Source organism: Chamaea fasciata, unplaced genomic scaffold (assembly GCF_029207755.1).
Source record: "Chamaea fasciata isolate MVZ Bird 193981 ecotype frontalis unplaced genomic scaffold, bChaFas1.0.hap1 SCAF_849, whole genome shotgun sequence".
Lineage (NCBI taxonomy): Eukaryota > Metazoa > Chordata > Aves > Passeriformes > Sylviidae > Chamaea > Chamaea fasciata.
In genome coordinates this window covers 20,773-43,531 of record NW_027094934.1, presented here as the reverse complement: position 1 = coordinate 43,531, position 22,759 = coordinate 20,773, and the positions used below count along the sequence as shown (strand labels likewise).

The 22,759-nt window shown below is 60.3% G+C and overlaps 1 protein-coding gene across 1 annotated transcript in view; it reads left to right on the top strand.

Annotated features, from left to right (window-relative positions):
* Positions 1–664: 664 nt before the first annotated feature.
* The window catches only part of LOC136305966 (filamin-A-like), a gene marked incomplete at its 5' end in the record, with an annotated part of 42,681 nt that continues 20,586 nt past the window's right edge, over positions 665–22,759 (top strand). Inside the window, 25 exon segments of the mRNA XM_066209307.1 lie at positions 665–733; positions 735–776; positions 778–810; positions 1,419–1,542; positions 2,184–2,344; positions 2,989–3,079; positions 3,319–3,488; positions 4,498–4,615; positions 5,721–5,983; positions 6,745–7,351; positions 7,920–8,093; positions 8,488–8,650; positions 9,380–9,540; positions 10,043–10,213; positions 10,668–10,791; positions 10,892–10,904; positions 10,906–11,049; positions 11,667–11,850; positions 13,350–13,606; positions 14,391–14,493; positions 16,505–16,645; positions 17,524–17,652; positions 18,839–19,012; positions 20,448–20,609; positions 22,537–22,740. Coding sequence (XP_066065404.1) covers positions 665–733; positions 735–776; positions 778–810; positions 1,419–1,542; positions 2,184–2,344; positions 2,989–3,079; positions 3,319–3,488; positions 4,498–4,615; positions 5,721–5,983; positions 6,745–7,351; positions 7,920–8,093; positions 8,488–8,650; positions 9,380–9,540; positions 10,043–10,213; positions 10,668–10,791; positions 10,892–10,904; positions 10,906–11,049; positions 11,667–11,850; positions 13,350–13,606; positions 14,391–14,493; positions 16,505–16,645; positions 17,524–17,652; positions 18,839–19,012; positions 20,448–20,609; positions 22,537–22,740 — 3,982 coding nt within the window.

Genomic DNA, 22,759 nt, shown 5'->3' with positions numbered 1-22,759 from the left:
GGGATTTGGGAGAGGAATTTGGGGGGTTTTGGGGGGGTTGGAGAGGAATTTGGGGGATTTGGGGGATTTGGGGGGGTTGGAGAGATTTGGGGGGTTTGGGAGGGATTGAGAGGAATTTGGGGGATTTGCGAGGAATTTGGGGGATTTGGGGAGGATTGAGAGGAATTTGGAGGATTTGAGAGGAATTTGGGGGGGTTTGAGAGGAATTTGGGGGGATTTGAGAGGAATTTGGGGGATTTGGGAGGGGATTGAGAGGAATTGGGGAGGATTGAGAGGAATTTGGGGGATTTGGGGGGGGATTGAGAGGAATTGGGGAGGTTTGAGAGGAATTTGGGGATTTGGGGAGGGTTTGAGAGGAATTTGGGGGATTTGGGGGGGTTGAGAGGATTTGGGGGATTTGGGGGGGTTTGAGAGGAATTTGGGGGATTTGGGGGGGTTTGAGAGGATTTGGGGGATTTGGGGGCGTTTGAGAGGGGTTTGGGGGGTTTGAGAGCGGTTTTGGGGCATTTTGGGGGAGATTTGAAAGGTTTTGGGGAGTCTCAGCTGATTTTTGGGAACGCTCTGGACGTCCCCAAAGCATTTTTGAGGCCGATCCCCGTCAGATTTTCGGGGGATTTGGGGGTGGGTTTTGGGGGTCCTGACCCCCCTTTTTCGGGCTCCCCAGGACGCTGAGGGGAGCCCCGTGGACGTGGCGGTGAAGGACAACGGGAACGGGACCTTCAGCTGCTCCTACCACCCCCAAAAAAGCGCTGAAACACACGGCCATGGTGTCCTGGGGGGGGCGTCAACATCCCCCAGAGCCCCTTCCGGGTGAGGGGAGCCCCCAGTGGGGAGTTGGGGGGGGCTGAATGTCCCAAAAAACCCCCAAAATTGGGATTCTGGGGGGTTTGGGGGGGATAAATGTCCCAAAAAACCCCAAAAATTGGGAGTCTGGGGAGGATAAATGTCACAAAAAAACCAAAATTGGGATTCTGGGGGGGATAAATGTCACAAAAAACCCAAAAATTGGGATTCTGGGGGGATAATGTCACAAAAACCCAAAAATTGGGATTCTGGGGGGGATAAATGTCCCAAAAAACCCCAAAAATTGGGATTTTGGGGGGTCTGGCACAGATAAATGTCCCAAAAATCCCTTTTGGGGTGAGGTGGGAGCCCGAATTTTGGGGTTGGGTGGTCCTGATTTCCTTGAGGGGATCCCAGCCCCACTTTTGGGGGTCCCAGCCCCACTTTTGGGGTCCCAGCCCCACTTTTGGGGTCTCAACCCCAATTTTGGTGGTTCTGGGCTCCTCAGGGGATCCTAAATCCTGTGGGGTTTTTGTGGTTTTCAAACCTTTTTTTGGGGGGTTTTTAGGTTCTGAATTTGTGTCTGGGGGTGCCCCCCGGTTTTTGGGGCGCCCCCTGACCCCGTTTTCCGGCAGGTGGGGGTGGGGGCCGGCAGTCACCCCCACAAGGTGAAGGTTTTCGGGCCGGGCGTGGCCAAGACGGGGCTCAAGGCGCTGGAGCCGACCTTCTTCACCGTGGACTGCGCCGAGGCCGGCCAGGGTGGGCTGGGGGGGAGCCGGGGGGCTCTGGGAGGGTCTGGGGGGGGATTTGGGGGCGTCCGGGAGGGTCTGGGGGGGCTCTGGGAGGGTCTGGGGGGGATTTGGGGGGATCTGGGAGGGTCTGGGGGGGATTTGGGGGGATCTGGGAGGGTTTGGGGGGGATTTGGGGGGGTCTGGGGGGGATTTGGGGGATCTGGGAGGGTCTGGGGAGGATTTGGGGGGCTCTGGGAGGGTCTGGGGGGGATCTGGGGGGATTTGGGGGGCTCTGGGAGGGTCTGGGGGGGATCTGGGGGGCTCTGGGGGGATTTGGGGGGGTCTGGGAGGGTCTGGGGAGGATTTGGGGGGCTCTGAAAGGGTCTGGGGAGGATTTGGGGGGCTCTGGAAGGGTCTGGGGGGGATCTGGGAGGGTCTGGGGGGATTTGGGGGATATGGGGGGCATTTGGGGGGTCTGGGGAGGATTTAGGGGGCTCTGAAGGTCTCTGAGGGGAGTTTGGGGGCTCTGGGGAGAATTTGGGGGCTCTGGAGGTCTCTGGGGGCATTTGGGAGGGATTTGGGGGTCAGTTCGTGGTTTTGCCGAATCCCCCCGAGATTTTGGGGGTCCCTGACCCCCCCCCCCCCCCCCGTGTCCTCCTCCCTCCCCAGGTGACGTCAGCATCGGGATCAAGTGCGCCCCGGGCGTGGTGGGCCCGGCCGAGGCCGACCTGGACTTCGACATCATCAGGAACGACAACGACACGTTCACGGTGAAATACACGCCCCGGGGCGCCGGGCTGCACACCATCATGGTGCTCTTCGCCGGACAGGTGGGGCTGGGGGCTTCAGGTGGGCTTGGGGGGGGTCGGCTGGGCTTGGGGGCACTGGGGGGCTTTGGGGGCTTCAGGAGGGCTGGGGGGTTTGGGGGGTTTGGGGGATTTTGGGGTCAGTGGGTCCCACACCGTCATGGTGCTCTTCGCCGGACAGGTGGGGCTGGGGCTTCAGGTGGGCTTGGGGGGATGGTCTCAGAGTGATCTTGAGGGTCTCTGGGTGGTCTTGGGCGTCTCTGGGGGTCTCTGAGGATCTCTGGTGGTCTCAGTGATCTCTGGGGATGTTGGGGGTGGTCTCTGGGGTCTTTGGGGGGGGGTCCCTGACCCCGCTGTCCCCCCCCAGGCCACCCCCAGCAGCCCCGTCAGGGTCAGGGTGGTCTCTGGGGGTCTCTGGGGGTCTCTGGGGGTCTCAGGGGGTCTCAGGGGGTCTCTGGGGGTCTCTGGGGGGTCTCTGGGGGTCCCTGACTCCACTGTCCCCCCCAGGCCACCCCCAGCAACCCCATCAGGGTCAGGGTGGTCTCTGGGGGTCTCTGGGGGTCTCTGGGGGGTCTCTGGGGGTCTCTGGGGGTCTCTGGGGGTCTCAGGGGGTCTCTGGGGGGTCTCGGGGGGTCTCGGGGGGTCCCTGACCCCGCTGTCCCCCCCAGGCCACCCCCAGCAGCCCCATCAGGGTCAAGGTGGACCCGGCCCACGACGCCAGCAAGGTCAAGGCCGAGGGGCCCGGCTTGAGCCGCTCCGGTGGGTCTGGGGGCTTCGGGGGGCTCGGGGGGGGTCCCAAGGGGGCTGGGGAGGGAATTTGGGGTCCTGGGTGGGGGGGGGAATTGGGGGGGTTTTGGGGGTCCCAGGCTCAGCTCCCAGGAGAGTCTGGATGGGGTTGGGAGGGGTTTTGGGAATTTGGGGTTTTTTTGGGGGGGATTCTTTGAGGAATTGGGGTTTTTTTGGGGGGGGTCTGACCGGGGTTTCGGGGTCCCCCCCAGGTGTGGAGCTGGGCAAGCCCACCCAGTTCACGGTGAGCACCAAGGGGGCGGGCAGGGCTGCCCTGGACGTGCAGGTGACGGGGCCGGGCAAGGGCGAGGCCGTGAGGGACCTGCAGGTGACCGACAACCACGACGGCACCCACACCGTCACCTACACACCTGTGCAGCAGGTGGGGCACCCCAAAACATCCTCTGTGACCCCAAAAACCACCCCCTGAAACCCCAAACCCACCCACACCGTCACCTACACACCTGTGCAGCAGGTGGGGCACCCCAAAACATCCTCTGTGACCCCAAAAACCACCCCCTGAAACCCCAAACCCACCCACACCGTCACCTACACACCTGTGCAGCAGGTGGGGCACCCCAAAACCTGAAATAACCCCAAAAAACTGCCTCTGTGACCCCAAAAACCCCCCAAACCACCCCCTGAAACCCCAAAAACTGCATCTGTGACCCCAAACCCACCCACACCGTCACCTACACACCTGTGCAGCAGGTGGGGCACCCCAAAACCTGAAATAACCCCCAAAAACTGCTTCTGTGACCCCAAAAACCCCCCAAACCACCCCCTGAAACCCCAAAAACTGCATCTGTGACCCCAAACCCACCCACACCGTCACCTACACACCTGTGCAGCAGGTGGGGCACCCCAAAACCCGAAATAACCCCAAAAACTGCTTCTGTGACCCCAAAAACCCCCCAAACCGCCCCCTGAAACCCCAAAAACTGCATCTGTGACCCCAAAAACCCCCAAACATCCCCTGAGACCCCAAAACACCACAGAAACACTCCCTAAAACCACCCCAAAACCATCCTAAAATGACCCCAAACCCACCCACACCGTCACCTACACACCTGTGCAGCAGGTGGGGCACCCCAAAACCCGAAATAACCCCCCAAAAACTGCTTCTGTGACCCCAAACCCACCCACACCGTCACCTACACACCTGTGCAGCAGGTGGGGCACCCCAAAATCCAAAATAACCCCCCAAAACCTCCTCTGTGACCCCAAACCTCCCCCAAACCCCCAAAATAACCCCCCAAAAACCTGCCTCTGCACCCCTAAAAACCCCCCAAACACCCCCTGAAACCCCCAAACCCTCCTGGAACATCTCAGGTGGGGAGGGGGGGGTCCCCCAATCCCCAGCCCCCCCCGACCCCTCTGTGCCCCCCCAGGGTAATTTGGGGGTGTCGGTGACCTACGGGGGCGACCCCATCCCCAAGAGCCCCTTCAACGTCGGCGTCAGCCCGGGGCTGGACCTGGGCAAGATCAAAATCTCCGGCCTGGACGACAGTAAGGGGGGGATCGGGGGGGTCCCCAGGGGGTTTTTTTTTGGGGAGGGGGTCTCGAGGGTTTGGGGGGATTTTGGGGGATTTGGGGAGGAGGGGCACGGGGGGGAGGGTTGGGGGTTCCCTGTGGTCAATTTTGGGATCCCCCCCTCCCCTAATTCCCGCTGGATTTTGGGCTGCACGCCCTGATTTCGGGTTTGGTGTACCCTTCCCCGGTTTCGGGTTTCCCCTCCCCCCCCAGATTTTGGGATCTGGGTTCTCCCCCTCCCCAATTTTGGGATCCCCCTCCCCAATTTCAGGTCTCACTCCCAGTTTCGGGGTGGATTTTGGTTCTCCCCCTCCCCAATTTTGGGATCCCCCTCCCCAATTTCAGGACCCACCCACCTAGTTTTCGGGGTGGATTTGGGTTCTCCCCCTCCCCAATTTTGGGATCCCCCTCCCCAATTTCAGGACTCACCCCCAGTTTCAGGGTGGATTTGGGTTTTCCCCCTCCCCAATTTTGGGATCCCCCTCCCCAATTTCAGGACCCACTCCCAGTTCCGGGGTGGATTTGGGTTCTCCCCCTCCCCAATTTCGTTTACCCTCCCTAACTCTGTGCCCCCTCCCCAATTTTGGGATCCCCCTCCCCAATTTCAGGACCCCCCCCCAGTTTCAGGGTGGATTTGGGTTCTCCCCCTCCCCAATTTTGGGATCCCCCTCCCCAATTTCAGGACCCCCCCCCAATTTCAGGGTGGATTTGGGTTTTCCCCGCTCCCCAACTTTGGGATCCCCCTCCCCAATTTCAGGACCCACTCCCAGTTCCAGGGTGGATTTGGGTTCTCCCCCTCCCCAATTTTGGGATCCCCCTCCCCAATTTCAGGACCCACCCCCAGTTTCGGGGTGGATTTGGGTTCTCCCCCTCCCCAATTTTGGGATCCCCCTCCCCAATTTCTGGTCTCACCCCCAATTTCAGGGTGGATTTGGGTTTTCCCGCTCCCCAACTTTGGGATCCCCCTCCCCAATTTCAGGACCCACTCCCAGTTCCGGGGTGGATTTGGGTTCTCCCCCTCCCCAATTTCGTTTCCCCTCCCTAACTCTGTGCCCCCGTCCCCCGTTTGTGTCCCCCTCAGAGCTGGAGGTGGGCAAGGCTCAGGAGTTCACGGTGAAGGCCAAGGGCGCGGGGGGTCAGGGCAAGGTGGGCGCCCGCATTTTGGGGCCGTCCCGCAAGGTGCTCCCGTGCACGGTGGAGCCGGGCCCGGCCCCCGAGAGCAGCGCCGTGCGCTTCGTGCCGCGGGACGAGGGTCCCCACAGCGTCGAGGTCACCTACGACGGCGTCCCCGTGCCCGGCAGCCCCTTCCCGGTGGAGGCCGTGCCGCCCACGGACCCCTCCAAGGTCAGGGGAAGGGGTTTGGGGGGGTTTGGGGTTGTTTTGTGCAGGAGAACTGGGGGTGGAGGTCCTGGGACCCCCAACTCAACTCAACCAGCCCAACTCAACCCATCCCAACTCATCCCAACTCATCCCAACCAATCCAACTCAACCCAACTCAACTCACTCAACCCAACTCAACCCATCCCAACTCATCCCAACCAATCCAATCCAACTCAACTCACTCAACCCAACTCAACCAACCCAACTCAACCCATCCCAACCCATCCCAACTCATCCCAACCAATCCAACCCAACCCAACTCGACTCACTCAACCCAACTCATCCCAACCAATCCAACCCAACTCAACTCACTCAACCCAACTCAACCCATCCCAACTCATCCCAACTCACCCCAACCAATCCAACCCAACCCAACTCAACTCACTCAACCCAACTCAACCCATCCCAACTCATCCCAACTCACCCCAACCAATCCAACCCAACCCAACTCAACTCACTCAACCCAACTCATCCCAACCAATCCAACCCAACTCATCCCAACCAACTCAACTCACTCAACCCAACTCAACCCAACTCAACCAACCCAACTCAACCCATACCAACCCAACCCAACTCATCCCAACCAACTCAACTCACTCAACCCAACTCAACTCAACCCATCCCAGCTCATCCCAACCAACCCAACCCAACTCAACCCAATGCATGCCAACTGAATCCAGCTGATCCCACCCAACTCATCCCATCCCAACGTTTCCATCCCCCAGGTCCGCGCCTTCGGCCCCGGTCTCCAGGGGGGCCTGGCGGGGGTTCCGGCCCCGTTCACCATCGACACCAAAGGCGCCGGCACGGGCGGTTTGGGGCTGACCGTGGAGGGGCCCTGCGAGGCCAAGATCGAGTGCCAGGACAACGGCGACGGCACCTGCTCCGTGTCCTACCTGCCCACGGAGCCCGGCGACTACAACATCAACATCCTCTTCGCCGGCGCTCACATCCCGGGCTCGCCTTTCCGCGCCCCCATCCGGCCGCAGTTCGACCCTTCCAAGGTCACCTGCGAAGGGCCGGGGCTGGAGAAGGCCACGGCCGGCCAGCCGGGCCGGTTCCGGGTGGACTGCAGCCGGGCGGGCACGGCCGAGCTGACCATCGGCATCGCCTCGGAGGCCGGGGCGCGGGCGGACGTGAGGGTGGAGGAGAACGGCGACGGCATTTACACCATCGCCTACACGCCGCGCAGCGCCGGCGTGCACACCGTCACCGTGGAGTACGGCGGGCAGCCCGTGCCGCACTTCCCCAGCACCGTGCGCGTGGAGCCGGCGCCGGCCGCCGTGGATACGGCCGGGGTCAAGGTGTACGGGCCCGGCGTGGAGGGGAAGGGTGAGTTTGGGATGGGGTGGAGGGGTTGGGTTGGGTTTGGACGAGTTGAGTTGGGATGAGTTGGGTTGGGTTGAGTTGGAAGAGGATGGGATGGGTTGAGTTGGGAGGGGTTTGGTTTGGTTGGGTTGGGATGAGTTGGATTGGGTTGGTTGGGTTGAATTGAGTTGAGTTGGGTTGGGTTGAACTGAGTTCAGTTGGGTTGGGTTGGTTGGGTTGAGTTGGATTGGGTTGGGTTGGGATGAGTTGGGTTGGGTTGGTTGGGTTGAGTTGGATTGGGTTGAACTGAGTTCAGTTGAGTTGGGATGAGTTGGTTTGGGTTGGTTGGGTTGAGTTGAGTTGGATTGGGTTGGGTTGGGATGAGTTGGGTTGGGTTGGTTGGGTTGAGTTGGGTTGGTTGAGTTGAGTTGGATTGGGTTGGTTGAGTTGAGTTGGATTGGGTTGGGTTGAGTTGGATTGGGTTGAGATGAGTTGGGTTGGGATGAGTTGAGATGAGCTGGGTTGGGTTCACTTGGGTCCAGTTGGGTTGGAAGACGACCCCGTTCACCCCCAACCCCGTGTCCCACCCCAGGCGTGTTCCGCGAGGCCGTGACCGAGTTCGAGGTGGATGCCCGGGCCGTGGCCAAGGCTGGGGGTCCCCATGTCAAGGCCCTGGTGTCCAACCCCTCCGGAAACGTCACCGAGACCTTCGTGGAGGACCGGGGTGACGGCACCTACCACGTGGAGTACACGCCCTATGAGGAGGGTGAGCGCGCCCGGGGTTTGGGGGGCGTTTGGGAGAACTTCAGGGGAATTTCGAGGTCTTTTCGTGGGAAACTTTGAGGGATTTTGTAGGATATGGGGCGACTTTGAGGAATTCTGAAAAGATTTTGTGGGGACTCGGAGAGATTTTGAGGGATTTGAGATGATTTTGTAGCATTCGGGGGGATTTTGAGGGATTTGGGGGGATTTTTAGGAATTTTGAGGGACTTGGGGTGGCTTTTTATGAATTGGGGGGACTTTGGAGGGATTTTGGGGGGATTTTTGGTGGGTTTTGAGGGATTCTAAGGGATTTGGGGGACTTCGGGGGACTTGGGGGTGGGATTTGGTTGGATTTGGTGGGATATTTGTTGGATTTGGGGTGCCCTGTCCCCTCCCAGGCCTGCACACGGTGGACGTGACCTACGGGGGGTCCCCGGTGCCGCTGAGCCCGTTCCGTGTCCCCGTCACCGAGGGCTGTGACCCCACGCGGGTGCGGGTGCACGGCCCCGGCATCCAGAGCGGCACCACCAACCAACCCAACAAATTCACTGTGGAGACGCGGTGAGAGCCCGATGGGAATTCCCAAAATCCCAACGGGGGTTGCCCAGATCCCAAAGGGGATTCCCAAAATCCCAACAGGAAATCTCAAAATCCCAATGAGAATTCCCAAAAGAAATTCCCAAAATCCCAACAGGAGTTGCCCAAATCCCAACAGGAATTGCCCAAATCCCAACGGGGATTCCCAAAATCCCAACGGGAAATCTCAAAATCCCAACGGGGATTCCCAAAACCGCAACGGGGATTCCCAAAAATCCCAACAGGAAATCTCAAAATCCCAGCAGGAAATCTCAAAATCCCAACAGGAATTCCCAAAATCCCAACGGGAAATCTCAAAATCCCAACAGGAATTCCCAAAATCCCAACAGGAAATCTCAAAATCCCAACGGGAAATCTCAAAAATCCCAACAGGAACTGCCCAAATCCCAACGGGAAATCTCAAAATCCCAACAGGAATTGCCCAAATCCCGACGGGAATTGCCCAAATCCCAGCAGGAATTCCCAAAGTCCCAACTGGAATTCCCCAAACCCAAATCTCCTCCTCCTTCACTACCTCAACCCCCTTTATTCCCCAAACCTGACCGTGACGAGCCCGAAAATCCACTTTCCTTCCACAAACCTCCCCCCCTTGTGACCCCACCTCCTGTTTTCCCCCCAAATCTCCCCCTTGTGACCCCAAATCCCGTTTTCCCCCCAAATCTCCCCCTTGTGACCCCAAATCCCGTTTTCCAGAGGGGCTGGCACGGGCGGGTTGGGGCTGGCCGTGGAGGGACCCTCAGAAGCCAAGATGTCGTGCACGGACAACAAGGACGGCAGCTGCTCCGTGGAGTACGTGCCCTACGAGCCCGGCACCTACAGCCTCAACGTCACCTACGGCGGCCACCAGGTCCCCGGTGAGCCCTGGGGAGCTGGGGGAATTTTGGGGAATTTTTGGGGAATTTTTTTTTTTGGAGGGGGAATTATTTTCGGGTGATTTTCTGGGATTTTTTTTTTTTTTAATTTCGGAGGGATTTTTTTGAGGTTTTTTTTTAGGGGATTTTCGGGGGATGTTTCGGGAGTTCTTTGGGTGGTTTTTTGGGGGGGGAGTTTTTCAGGCGATTTTCGAAGGTTTTAAATTCGGGGGGTTTTATGGGAGGTATTTGGGGGATTTTGTTGGATTTTTAAGATAGTGGGGGAGGTTTCCCCTGGTGACCCCTAAATCTTTCCCCCCCTGGTGACCCCAAACCCATCCCACATTCCCTAAATCCTGTTTTTTTCCCCCCATAAATCCCAGTTTTCCTCCCAACCCTACTCCACATCCCCTAAATCCCAGGTTCTTCCACCCCACATCCCCTAATTCCTGTTTTCCCCCCCCGGCATCCCCTAATTCCTGTTTTTCCCCCCAAACGGTGGCAGGGAGCCCGTTCCAGGTGCCCGTGTCGGACGTGGTGGACGCGTCCCGGGTGTCCTGTGGGGGTCCCGGCCTGACCCCCGGCCACGTCCGCGCCAACGTCCCCCAGACCTTCACCGTGGACACCTCCAAGGCCGGCGTGGCCCCGCTGGACGTCAAAGTCCAGGGCCCCAAAGGTCAGCACGGGGCAATTCCTGGGATTTTGGGGGGAGTTTTGTGGGATTTGGGGAGGTTTTGAGGGGGTTTTGTGGGATTTAAGGGATTTTTGAGAGGGTTTGGAAGTTTGGAGTGGGATCTTGGAGGGTTCTGAGGGATTCGGGGAGGGTTTGAGGGGTTTGGGGAGGGTTTGAGGGGGATTTGGCGAGCGTTTAGTGGGATTTGGTGGGGCTTTGAAGAGTTTTTTGTGGAATTTGGGGTTTCTGGGGGCATTTGGGGGATTCCTCGGAGGTTTTGAGCGGGATCCTGTGGGTTATTGGGGGTTTTGAGCGGGTTTGAATTGCTCCTTAGCAGCTCCTGGGGCATCCTGCGGGCTCTTGGGGTGCCCTGTGAGCTCCTGAGGCACTCGGCGGGATTTTGGGGCTGCCCTGTGGGATTTGGGGATCGAAACACCCCCAATTTATCCTCTCGCAGGCGTGCTGGAGCCCGTGGACGTGGCAGACAACGGGGACGGGACGCAGCGCGTCTCCTACGTCCCATCCCGTGAGGGGCCCTACAGCATCTCCGTGCGCTACGGCGACCAGGAGGTGCCGCGCAGGTGAGCTCCGAGGGACACTCTTTGGAAGGAGGGTGGGGTCTCCAGAAGGTGTTTTGGGGTGTCCTGACCCTCACCCCTGCCCCAAAATCCCTCCCCAAAGCCCTTTCAAGGTTGAAGGCGCTGCCCACGCACGACGCCAGCAAAGTTCGGGCCAGCGGCCCCGGCCTCAACACCACCGGGGTGCCGGCCAGTCTGCCCGTGGAGTTCACCATCGACGCCAAGGACGCCGGCGAGGGGCTGCTGGCCGTGCAGATCACGGTGCCCGGGGGTTTGGGGTCTGGGGGAGGAACTTTGGGGGGTTTTTTTGGGGGGTTTGGAGGAGGTGGGATGTGTTGGGGAGGGCGGGGGGGGGTCGGTGGTGGTGGTTGCTTTGAGGTTTGGGGGGGTGGTTGGTGCTGGATCCGCGCGGGATCCTGAGGGGAAACGCCGCCCGGGAGCTCTGGGATTCTTTTTCTCAGCCCTAAAAGAAACCCCCAAACTGCCCAAATTCTTGTTTTTCCACCTCCCAACCACCAAAATTCCCGTTCTCTCCCCAGCAGCTGCCGCAATTCCCACTTTTTTTCCCTCAGGATTCTGAGGGAAAAGCCGAGGGCGCACGGCCACACCCGGGAGCTCTGGGATCCTTTCTCCCAGCCCTGAAATCCAACCCCACACCCCAAAACCAGCCCAAATTCCCATTTCTCACCTCACCAATGACTAAAATTGTGAATTTTCCCCCTCAGAATCCTGAGGGAAAAGCCAAGGGAGCGCGGCCACACCCGGGAGCTCTGGGATCCTTTCTCCCAGCCCTGAAATCCAACCCCACACCCCGAAACCGCCCAAATTCCCATTCTCACCTCATCAACAGCCGAAATTCCTGCTTTTTTTCCCCTCAGGATCCCGAGGGGAAGCCTAAGAAAGCCTCGATCCGAGACAACCAGGACGGCACCTACACCGTGTCCTACGTGCCGGACATGACGGGTCGCTACACCATCCTCATCAAATACGGGGGGGACGAGATCCCCTACTCCCCTTACCGCATCCGGGCCGTGCCCACCGGCGACGCCAGCAAGTGCACCGGTCACCGGTGAGCCCCGAAACCGGGGGGGGGGGACAAAACCCCTCTCGAAATTGGGAGAAAACACCTCAAAAACGGGGGAGAAAACACCTTGAAAATGATGGGGGATCCCCCCCCCTCCACCCCTGAAATGGGGCATGCCACCTCAGGAGTGGGAGAAACCACCGCGAAAACCTCCTCAGGAACGGGGGGGGGGCGCGACCCTGCGGGGAGAGGGGCACGGCTGCACTAAAGGCGGGGGAAATGGGGGGGGTTTTTGGGGGGTTTTTGGGGGGGTTTTGGGGGGGTTTTGGGGGGTCTCACGGCTGTGTCTCACTGGATTTCTTGCTTCTCTGCCCACCCCACGCCCACCCCCCCCCCCCACGCCCACCACCCCCCCCTCACGCTGTAGTTTCCATCGGAGGTCACGGCTTAGGTAAGAGCACGGCTTGGTTTGGGGGGGGGAGCATGGCCAGAGCCCCCCTTGGCACCCCAAAAAACGTCCCTGCGTGGAGGGGAGGGGGAGAAAACAGGGCGGGGGGGGAGGGTTGGCGTGGGAGGGACCCGATTAATGAGGGGGGACCCCCCCCGAATTATTGAAACTCAGTTAATGATGGGGGAAGCCCCCGGTTTTATGATGGGGGACCCACCCAAAATTAATGGTGGGAGACCTCCATGGCCTCAATTAATGATGGGGACCCCCAAAATTAATGGTGGGAGACCTCCATGACCTCAATTAATGATGGGGACCCCCCAAAATTAATGGTGGGAGACCTCCATGACCTCAATTAATGATGGGGACCCCCAAAATTAATAATGGGAGACCTCCATGACCTCAATTAATGATGGGGACCCCCCAAAATTAATGGTGGGAGACCTCCATGACCTCAATTAATGATGGGGACCCCCCAAAATTAATGGTGGGAGACCTCCATGACCTCAATTAATGAGACAATCGCCCAATTTAATGATGTAGGACCCCCCCCCCCCAATCAAGGGTGAGGGACCCCCAAGGGGATCCCACCATGGTGACCCCAAAGAGGATTATTTTGGCGTTCCTGGGCCCATTTTGGGGTTCCTGGGCCCATTTTGAGTTCCCTGTCCCCATTTTGGTTTCCCTGTCCCCATTTTGGGTTCCCCAGCCCCGTTTTGGGTTTCCTGGCCCCATTTTGAGTTCCCTGTCCCCATTTTGGTTTCCCTGTCCCCATTTTGGTTTCCCCGGCCCCGTTTTGGGTTTCAATGTCCCCGTTTTGGTTTCCCCAGCCCTGTTTTGGTTTCCCTGTCCCCATTTTGGGTTTCCTGTCCCCATTTTGAGTTCCCTGTCCCCATTTTGGTTTCCCTGGCCCCATTTTGGTTTCCCTGTCCCCATTTTGAATTTCCTGTCCCCATTTTGGTTTCCCCGGCCCCGTTTTGGGTTTCAATGTCCCCGTTTTGGTTTCCCCAGCCCTGTTTTGGTTTCCCTGTCCCCGTTTTGGTTTCCCTGTCCCCGTTTTGGGTTCCCCGGCCCCGTTTTGACCCGCAGCTCCCTTAGGACCAGGCCTGGGCCCCACGATCCAGCTGGGCGAGCAGACCCTGATCACGGTGGACGCCAAGGCGGCCGGCAAGGGCAAGGTGACGTGCTCGGTGTGCACGCCCGACGGCTCCGAGGTGGACGTGGACGTGGTGGAGAACCCCGACGGCACCTTCGACATCTTCTACACGGCCCCGCAGCCCGGGAAGTACGTCATCTGCGTCAGGTTCGGCGGGGAGCACATCCCCAACAGCCCCTTCCAGGTCATGGTGAGTGAAAATGGGGCGAAAATGGGAAAAAAACGGGGAAAAGAGGGTGAAAAATGGGAATGATGGGGGGAGCACGTCCCCAACAGCCCCTTCCAGGTCATGGTGAGTGAAAATGGGGCGAAAATGGGAAAAAAACGGGGAAAAGAGGGTGAAAAATGGGAATGATGGGGGGAGCACGTCCCCAACAGCCCCTTCCAGGTCATGGTGAGTGAAAATGGGGGGAAAATGGGAAAAAACGGGGTAAAAGAGGGTGAAAAATGGGAATGATGGGGGGAGCACGTCCCCAAGAGCCCCTTCCAGGTCATGGTGAGTGAAAATGGGGCGAAAATGGGAAAAAAACGGGGAAAAGAGGGTGAAAAATGGGAATGATGGGGGGAGCACGTCCCCTACAGCCCCTTCCAGGTCATGGTGAGTGAAAATGGGGAGAAAAACGGAGAGAAAATGGGGAAAAATGGGAAAAAACGGGGTAAAAGAGGGTGAAAAATGGGAATGATGGGGGGAGCACGTCCCCAACAGCCCCTTCCAGGTCATGGTGAGTGAAAATGGGGGGAAGATGGGGAGAAATGGGGTGAAAACGGGGGAAAAAACGGGAATAACTGTGGGGAAATCTGGGATCTGTGTGAGGTTCGGGGGGGGAGCACGTCCCCAACAGCCCCTTGGTGAGTGAAACGGGGGGAAAAATGGGGAAAAAATTGAGAGAAAATGGGAAGAACGGGGTGAAAAACGGGGGTTTGGGGTGAGCTGTGGGGTTTTTGGGGGGTGCTGACCCTGGGTGCCCCCCCAGGCCACGGACCGGCCGCTGCTGGGGGTCAACGGGCTGGACATGGCCGGGCTGCGACCCTTCGACCTCGTCATCCCCTTCACCATCAAGAAGGGCGAGATCACGGGTGAGGGGGCACAGCCTGGATTCGGGGGGTGGGGGGGACCCAAAACAGCCCCGAAACCAGCCCCGAAATACCTCAAAACCAGCCCCGAAATACCTCAAAACTAGCCCCAAAAATGTCTCAAAATCAGCCTAAAAATATCTCAAATTCTGCCCCAAAAATACCTCAAAATCTGCCCCAAAATACCTCAAAATCAGCCCTGAAATACCTCAAAACCAGCCCCAAAATACCTCAAAACTAGCCCCAAAAATGTCTCAAAATCAGCCTAAAAATATCTCAAATTCTGCCCCAAAAATACCTCAAAATCTGCCCCAAAAATACCTCAAAATCTGCCCCAAAATACCTCAAAATCAGCCCCAAAAATACCTCAAAATCAGCCCCGAAATACCTCAAGATCAGTCCAATCCCACCCCAAAACTGCAACGAAATCACCCTAAAAACATCTCAAAAAACCACCCCCAAACCAGCCTCAAAATGCCTCAAAATCAGCCCAAAAAACCTCTGAGTTGTCCCCAAGGTGTCCCCAGCTGTCCCCAGGTGTCCCCAGCTGTCCCCAGGTGTCCCAGGTGTCCCCAGGTGTCCCAGCTGTCCCAGTTGTCCCCAGGTGTCCCAGGTGTCCCCAGCTGTCCCCAGGTGTCCCCAGCTGTCCCCAGCTGTCCCAGCTGTCCCCAGCTGTCCCCAGGTGTCCCCAGGTGTCCCCAGCTGTCCCCAGCTGTCCCAGTTGTCCCCAGGTGTCCCAGGTGTCCCCAGCTGTCCCCAGGTGTCCCCAGGTGTCCCCAGGTGTCCCCAGCTGTCCCCAGCTGTCCCAGGTGTCCCCAGCTGTCCCCAGCTGTCCCCAGCTGTCCCCAGGTGTCCCCAGCTGTCCCCAGCTGTCCCAGCTGTCCCCAGCTGTCCCCAGGTGTCCCCAGGTGTCCCCAGCTGTCCCCAGGTGTCCCCAGGTGTCCCCAGCTGTCCCCAGCTGTCCCCAGGTGTCCCAGGTGTCCCCAGGTGTCCCAGGTGTCCCCAGGTGTCCCAGGTGTCCCCAGCTGTCCCAGGGGTCCCCAGCTGTCCCCAGCTGTCCCAGGGGTCCCCAGGTGTCCCCAGCTGTCCCAGTTGTCCCCAGCTGTCCCAGTTGTCCCCAGGTGTCCCAGGTGTCCCCAGCTGTCCCCAGGTGTCCCCAGGTGTCCCAGGTGTCCCCAGCTGTCCCCAGGTGTCCCCAGGTGTCCCCAGGTGTCCCAGCTGTCCCAGGTGTCCCCAGGTGTCCCAGATGTCCCCAGCTGTCCCCAGCTGTCCCAGATGTCCCCAGCTGTCCCCAGCTGTCCCCAGGTGTCCCAGCTGTCCCCAGCTGTCCCCAGGTGTCCCCAGGTGTCCCAGATGTCCCCAGGTGTCCCAGCTGTCCCCAGCTGTCCCCAGCTGTCCCAGATGTCCCCAGCTGTCCCCAGCTGTCCCCAGGTGTCCCAGCTGTCCCCAGCTGTCCCCAGGTGTCCCCAGGTGTCCCAGATGTCCCCAGGTGTCCCAGCTGTCCCCAGCTGTCCCCAGCTGTCCCAGATGTCCCCAGCTGTCCCCAGCTGTCCCCAGGTGTCCCCAGCTGTCCCCAGGTGTCCCCAGGTGTCCCAGATGTCCCCAGGTGTCCCCAGCTGTCCCCAGCTGTCCCCAGCTGTCCCAGTTGTCCCCAGGTGTCCCAGCTGTCCCAGGTGTCCCCAGGTGTCCCAGGTGTCCCCAGGTGTCCCAGGTGTCCCCAGCTGTCCCCAGCTGTCCCAGTTGTCCCCAGGTGTCCCAGGTGTTCTCAGGTCCCTCCCAGGTGTTCCCAGCTGTCCCCAGGTGTCCCAGGTGTCCCCACGTGTCCCCAGCTGTCCCCAGGTGTCCCCAGCTGTCCCCAGGTGTCCCAGCTGTCCCCAGCTGTCCCCAGGTGTCCCCAGGTGTCCCAGGTGTCCCCAGCTGTCCCCAGGTGTCCCCAGGTGTCCCAGGTGTCCCCAGCTGTCCCCAGGTGTCCCCAGGTGTCCCCAGGTGTCCCTAATCCCAGGTGTCCCCCCAGGTGAGGTGCGGATGCCCTCGGGCAAGGTGGCCACCCCGGACATCACGGACAACAAGGACGGGACGGTGACCGTGCGCTTCGCGCCCAGCGAGGCCGGGCTGCACGAGATGGACATCCGCTGTGACAGCATCCACATCCCCGGTGGGGATCGGGAATTTGGGGAATTTGGGGGAATTTGGGGAATTTTGGGGAATTTGGGGGTGTTTGGAACCCCGGGGGAGCAGCCAGGAGTGAATTTTGGGGGGTTTTTGGGGAGGATTTGAGGAGTTTTGGGGGGATTTTGGGCTGCACGAGATGGACATCCGCTGTGACAGCGTCCACATCCCCGGTGGGGATCGGGAATTTGGGGAATTTGGGGGAATTTGGGGGAATTTTGGGAATTTTGGGGAGTTTGGGGGTGTTTGGAACCCCGGGGGAGCAGCCAGGAGTGAATTTTGGGGGGTTTTTGGGGGGGATTTGAGGAGTTTTGGGGGGATTTTGGCTGCACGAGATGGACATCCGCTGTGACAGCGTCCACATCCCCGGTGGGGATCGGGATTTTTTGGGAATTTTTGGGAATTTTGGGGGTGCTTGGAACCCGGGGAGGTGGCCAGGAGTGACTTTCGGGAGGGTTTTGAGGAGTTTTGGGGGATTTGAGGGCAAAGGCAGCCACCCAGGCAGCCTCCCCCAGTCCGGCGTGGATTATGGGGGTCACATGGGGGGGTGACTTCTGGGGGAATTTTTTGGGGTCGTTGTCACCCTGGGGGATTTGGGGACACCATGGGGGATTTGGGGACAATGTGGGGGCACCGTGGGGGGTTCAGGATGTCCCCTGACCCCCCCCCCCGTGTCCCCATTTCTGTCCCCCCCAAGCAGCCCCCTGCAGTTCTAGGGTGTCACACAGGGGTGACTTTTGGGGGATTTTTTGGGGTCGTCGTCGCCGTGGGGGATTTGGGGACAATGTGGGGGATTTGGGGACAAAGTGGGGGGGCTCAGGATGCTGTGTGACCCCCCCGTGTCCCCGTTTGTGTCCCCCCCAGGCAGCCCCCTGCAGTTCTACGTGGACTATGTGAACAGTGGGCACGTCACGGCCTACGGGCCCGGCCTGACCCACGGCACCGTCAACCGCCCGGCCACCTTCACCGTGTGCACCAAGGACGCCGGGGAGGGTGGGACACCGGGGACACCGGGGACACTGGGGGGACACCGGGGACACCGGGGACACTGGGGTCACTGGGGGGACACCGGGGACACTGGGGGGACACCGGGGACACCGGGGACATCGGGGACTCCGGGGACACTGGGGGGACACCGGGGACACTGCAGGGACACCGGGGACACCGGGGACACTGGGGTCACTGGGGGGACACCGGGGACACTGCAGGGACACCGGGGACACCGGGGACACTGGGGACACTGGGGGGCCACCGGGGACACCGGGGACACTGGGGACACCGGGGACACTGGGGACACCGGGGACACCGGGGACACTGGGGTCACTGGGGGGACACCGGGGACACTGGGGACACCGGGGACACTGGGGACACTGGGGGGACACCGGGGACACCGGGGACACTGGGGGGCCACCGGGGACACCGGGGACACTGGGGACACCGGGGACACCGGGGACACCGGGGACACCGTGGGGACACTGCAGGGACATCGGGGACACTGCAGGGACACCGGGGACACCGTGGACACCGGGGACACTGGGGACACCGGGGACACTGCAGGGACACCGGGGACACTGGGGGGACAGTGGGGACACTGCAGGGTCACTGGGGACACTGGGGGGACAGTGGGGACACTGGGGGGACACCAGGGACACGGGGGACACTGCAGGGACACCGGGGACACTGGGGACACCGGGGACACTGTGGGGACACTGGGGACACTGCAGGGACACTGCAGGGTCACTGGGGACACTGGGGGGACAGTGGGGACACTGGGGACACTGCAGGGACACCGGGGACACCGTGGGGACATCAGGGACACTGGGGACACCGGGGACACTGCAGGGACACCAGGGACACCGTGGGGACACTGCAGGGACACTGGGGGAACGCTGGGGACACTGGGGGGACACTGGGGACACTGCAGGGGCACCGGGGACACCGTGGGGATGCTGGGGACACTGCAGGGGCATTGGGAACACTGGGGACACCGGGGACACTGGGGACACTGGGAGAACTTTGAGGGGACGCCAGCCCATCCCAGAGGTCCCCAGCCTCCCTGAAGGGGTCAACAGCCCTTGGTAGAGGGTCCCCAGAGTGGCCCTGTCCCCAGGGGTCTGTCCCTGTCCCCAGGGGTCTGTCCCTGTCCCCAGGCTGTCCCTAACTGTGTCCCTGTCCCCAGGGGGGCTGTCCCTGGCCGTCGAGGGTCCCTCCAAGGCCGAGATCAGCTGCCAGGACAACGGGGACGGGACGTGCTCCGTGTCCTACCTGCCCGTGCTGCCCGGGGACTACGGCATCGTGGTCAAGTACAACGACAAGCACATCGCAGGGAGCCCCTTCACCGCCAGGATCACAGGTGAAAAAACCCCAAAAACCCAAAAAAAACCCCCCAAAAAACCCCAAAATCTGAGAAAAACACACCTGGGGTCACGGGCACATCGCAGGGAGCCCCTTCACCGCCAGGATCACAGGTGAAAAAACCCCAAAAACCCAAAAAAAAAACCCCAAAATGTGAGAAAAACACACCTGGGGTCACGGGCACATCGCAGGGAGCCCCTTCACCGCCAGGATCACAGGTGAAAAAAACCCCAAAAACCCCAAAAAACCCCCAAAATGTGAGAAAAACACACCTGGGGTCACGGGCACATCGCAGGGAGCCCCTTCACCGCCAGGATCACAGGTGAAAAAACCCCAAAAACCCAAAAAAAAACCCCCCAAAAAACCCCAAAATCTGAGAAAAACACACCTGGGGTCACGGGCACATCGCAGGGAGCCCCTTCACCGCCAGGATCACAGGTGAAAAAACCCCAAAAACCCCAAAAAACCCCCAAAATGTGAGAAAAACACACCTGGGGTCACGGGCACATCGCAGGGAGCCCCTTCACCGCCAGGATCACAGGTGAAAAAACCCCAAAAATCCCAAAAAAAAACCCCAAAATGTGAGAAAAACACACCTGGGGTCACGGGCACATCGCAGGGAGCCCCTTCACCGCCAGGATCACAGGTGAAAAAACCCCAAAAATCCCAAAAAAAACCCCAAAATGTGAGAAAAACACACCTGGGGTCACGGACGCATCACGGGGAGCCCCTTCACCGCCAGGATCACAGGTGAAAAAACCCCAAAAATCCCAAAAAAACCCCAAAATGTGAGAAAAACACACCTGGGGTCACGGGCACATCGCAGGGAGCCCCTTCACTGCCAGGATCACAGGTGAAAAAACCCCAAAAACCCCAAAAAACCCCCCAAATGTGAGAAAAACACACCTGGGGTCACGGGCACATCGCAGGGAGCCCCTTCACCGCCAGGATCACAGGTGAAAAAACCCCAAAAACCCCAAAAAACCCCCAAAATGTGAGAAAAACACACCTGGGGTCACGGGCACATTGCAGGGAGCCCCTTCACCGCCAGGATCACAGGTGAAAAAACCCCAAAAACCCCAAAAAAAACCCCCAAAATGTGAGAAAAACACACCTGGGGTCACGGGCACATCGCAGGGAGCCCCTTCACCGCCACGATCACAGGTGAAAAAACCCCAAAAACCCCCCAAAAAACTCCAAAATGTGAGAAAAACACACCTGGGGTCACAGGGACATCGCAGGGAGCCCCTTCACCGCCAGGATCACAGGTGGGAATCCCAAAAATATGGAAAAAAACCCCCCAAAATCTTGAAGAAACCCCCAAAAAACCTGAAAAAAAAATGTGGAAAAACCTCTCAGCGACCGCTGGTGACCCCTCCGTGACACCCTGGCGTCCCCAGTGCCCCCTCGGTGACACCGTGCTGTCCCCGCAGGTGACGATTCCCTGCGCCAGTCCCACCTGAAGGTGGGCGCCTCGGCCGAGATCCCGCTGGACATCGGCGAGAGCGACCTGAGCCAGCTGAGCGCCAGTGTCACCGCGCCCTCGGGCCGCAAGGAGCCCTGCCAGCTGAAACGGCTGAGGAACGGCCACCTGGGTGAGGGGACACCTCTGGGGACATCATGGGGACACTGGGGACATCATGGGGACACTGGGGACACGGGGCCCTGCCAGCTGAAACGGCTGAGGAACGGCCACCTGGGTGAGGGGACACCTCTGGGGACATCATTGGGGACACTGGGGACATCATGGGGACACTGGGGACACGGGGCCCTGCCAGCTGAAACGGCTGAGGAACGGCCACCTGGGTGAGGGGACACTGGGGACATCACTGGGGACATTGTACCCTGTATCCCTATCCTTGTCCATGTCCTTGTCCCCACGTGTGACACGTCCCTGTCCCCATGTCCCTGTCCCTATGTGTGACGTGTCCATGTCCCTACGTGTGACACGTCCCTGTGTGTGACACGTCCTTGTGTCCCTGTCCCTGCCCCCACGTGTGACACGTCCCTGTCTCCTTGTCCCTGTGTCCCTGTCCCTGTCCCCACGTGTGACATGTCCCTGTGTGTGACACGTCCTGTGTCCCTGTCCCCGTCCCCGTGCCCGTGTGTGACAGTCCCTGTCCCCATGTCCCGGTCCCCACGTGTGACACGTCCTGTGTCCCTGTCCCTGTCCCCGTGTGTGACATGTTCCCCTGTGTGACACATCCCTGTGTCCCCGTGCCCGTGTGTGACACGTCCTGTGTCCCTGTCCCCATCCCCGTGCCCGTGTGTGACAGTCCCTGTCCCCATGTCCCTGTCCCTGTCCCCACGTGTGACACGTTCCCCTGTGTGACACGTCCCTGTCCCCGTGCCCACGTGTGACGGTCCCTGTCCCCATGTCCCTGTCCCCGTGTGTGACACGTTCCCCGTGTGTGACACGTCCTGTGTCCCTGTCCCCGTGTGTGACACGTTCCCCTGTGTGACACGTCCCTGTGTCCCCGTGCCCGTGTGTGACGGCCCCTGTCCCCATGTCCCTGTCCCCACGTGTGACACGTCCCCGTGTGTGACACATCCCTGTGTCCCCGTGCCCGTGTGTGACACGTTCCCCGTGTGTGACACGTCCCTGTGTCCCCGTGCCCGTGTGTGACGGTCCCTGTCCCCATGTCCCTGTCCCCGCGTGTGACACGTCCCTGTGTGTGACATGTCCTGTGTCCCTGTCCCCGTCTCCGTGCCTGTGTGTGACAGTCCCTGTCCCCACATCCCTGTCCCCGTGTGTGACGGTCCCTGTCCCCATGTCCCTGTCCCCGTGTGTGACACGTTCCCCTGTGTGACACGTCCCTGTCCCTGTGCCCACGTGTGACGGCCCCTGTCCCCATGTCCCTGTCCCCGTGCCCACGTGTGACGGTCCCTGTCCCCATGTCCCTGTCCCGGTGTGTGACACGTTCCCCTGTGTGACACGTCCCTGTGTCCCCGTCCCTGTGCCCGTGTGTGACACGTCCCTGTGTCCCCGTGCCCATGTGTGATGGCCCTTGTCCCCATGTCCCTGTCCCCGTGTGTGACACGTTCCCCTGTGTGACACGTCCCTGTGTCCCCGTGCCCGTGTGTGACATGTTCCCCTGTGTGACACGTCCCTGTGTCCCCGTGCCCGTGTGTGACACGTTCCCCTGTGTGACACGTCCCTGTGTCCCCGTGCCCGTGTGTGACACGTTCCCCTGTGTGACATGTCCTGTGTCCCTGTCCCCGTGTGTGACACGTTCCCCGTGTGTGACACGTCCTGTGTCCCTGTCCCCGTGTGTGACACGTTCCCCGTGTGTGACACGTCCTGTGTCCCCGTCCCCGTGTGTGACACGTTCCCCGTGTGTGACACGTCCTGTGTCCCCGTCCCCGTGTGTGACACGTTCCCCTGTGTGACACGTCCTGTGTCCCCGTGCCCGTGTGTGACGGTCCCTGTCCCCATGTCCCTGTCCCCACGTATGACACGTCCCCGTGTGTGACACGTCCCTGTGTCCCCGTGCCCACGCGTGACGGCCCCTGTCCCCGCAGGGATCTCGTTTGTCCCGCAGGAGGTGGGGGAGCACCTGGTCCACGTCACGCGGGGCGGCCAGCCGCTGCCCCGCAGTCCCATCGCCGTCACCATCAGCCAGGCCGAGCTCGGTGACGCCTCCCGCGTGCGCCTGAGGGGACCCGGCCTGAGCCAGGGGACGACGTTCCAGCCCGCCCACTTCATCATCGACACCCGCGACGCCGGTACTGGGAGCGCTGGGAG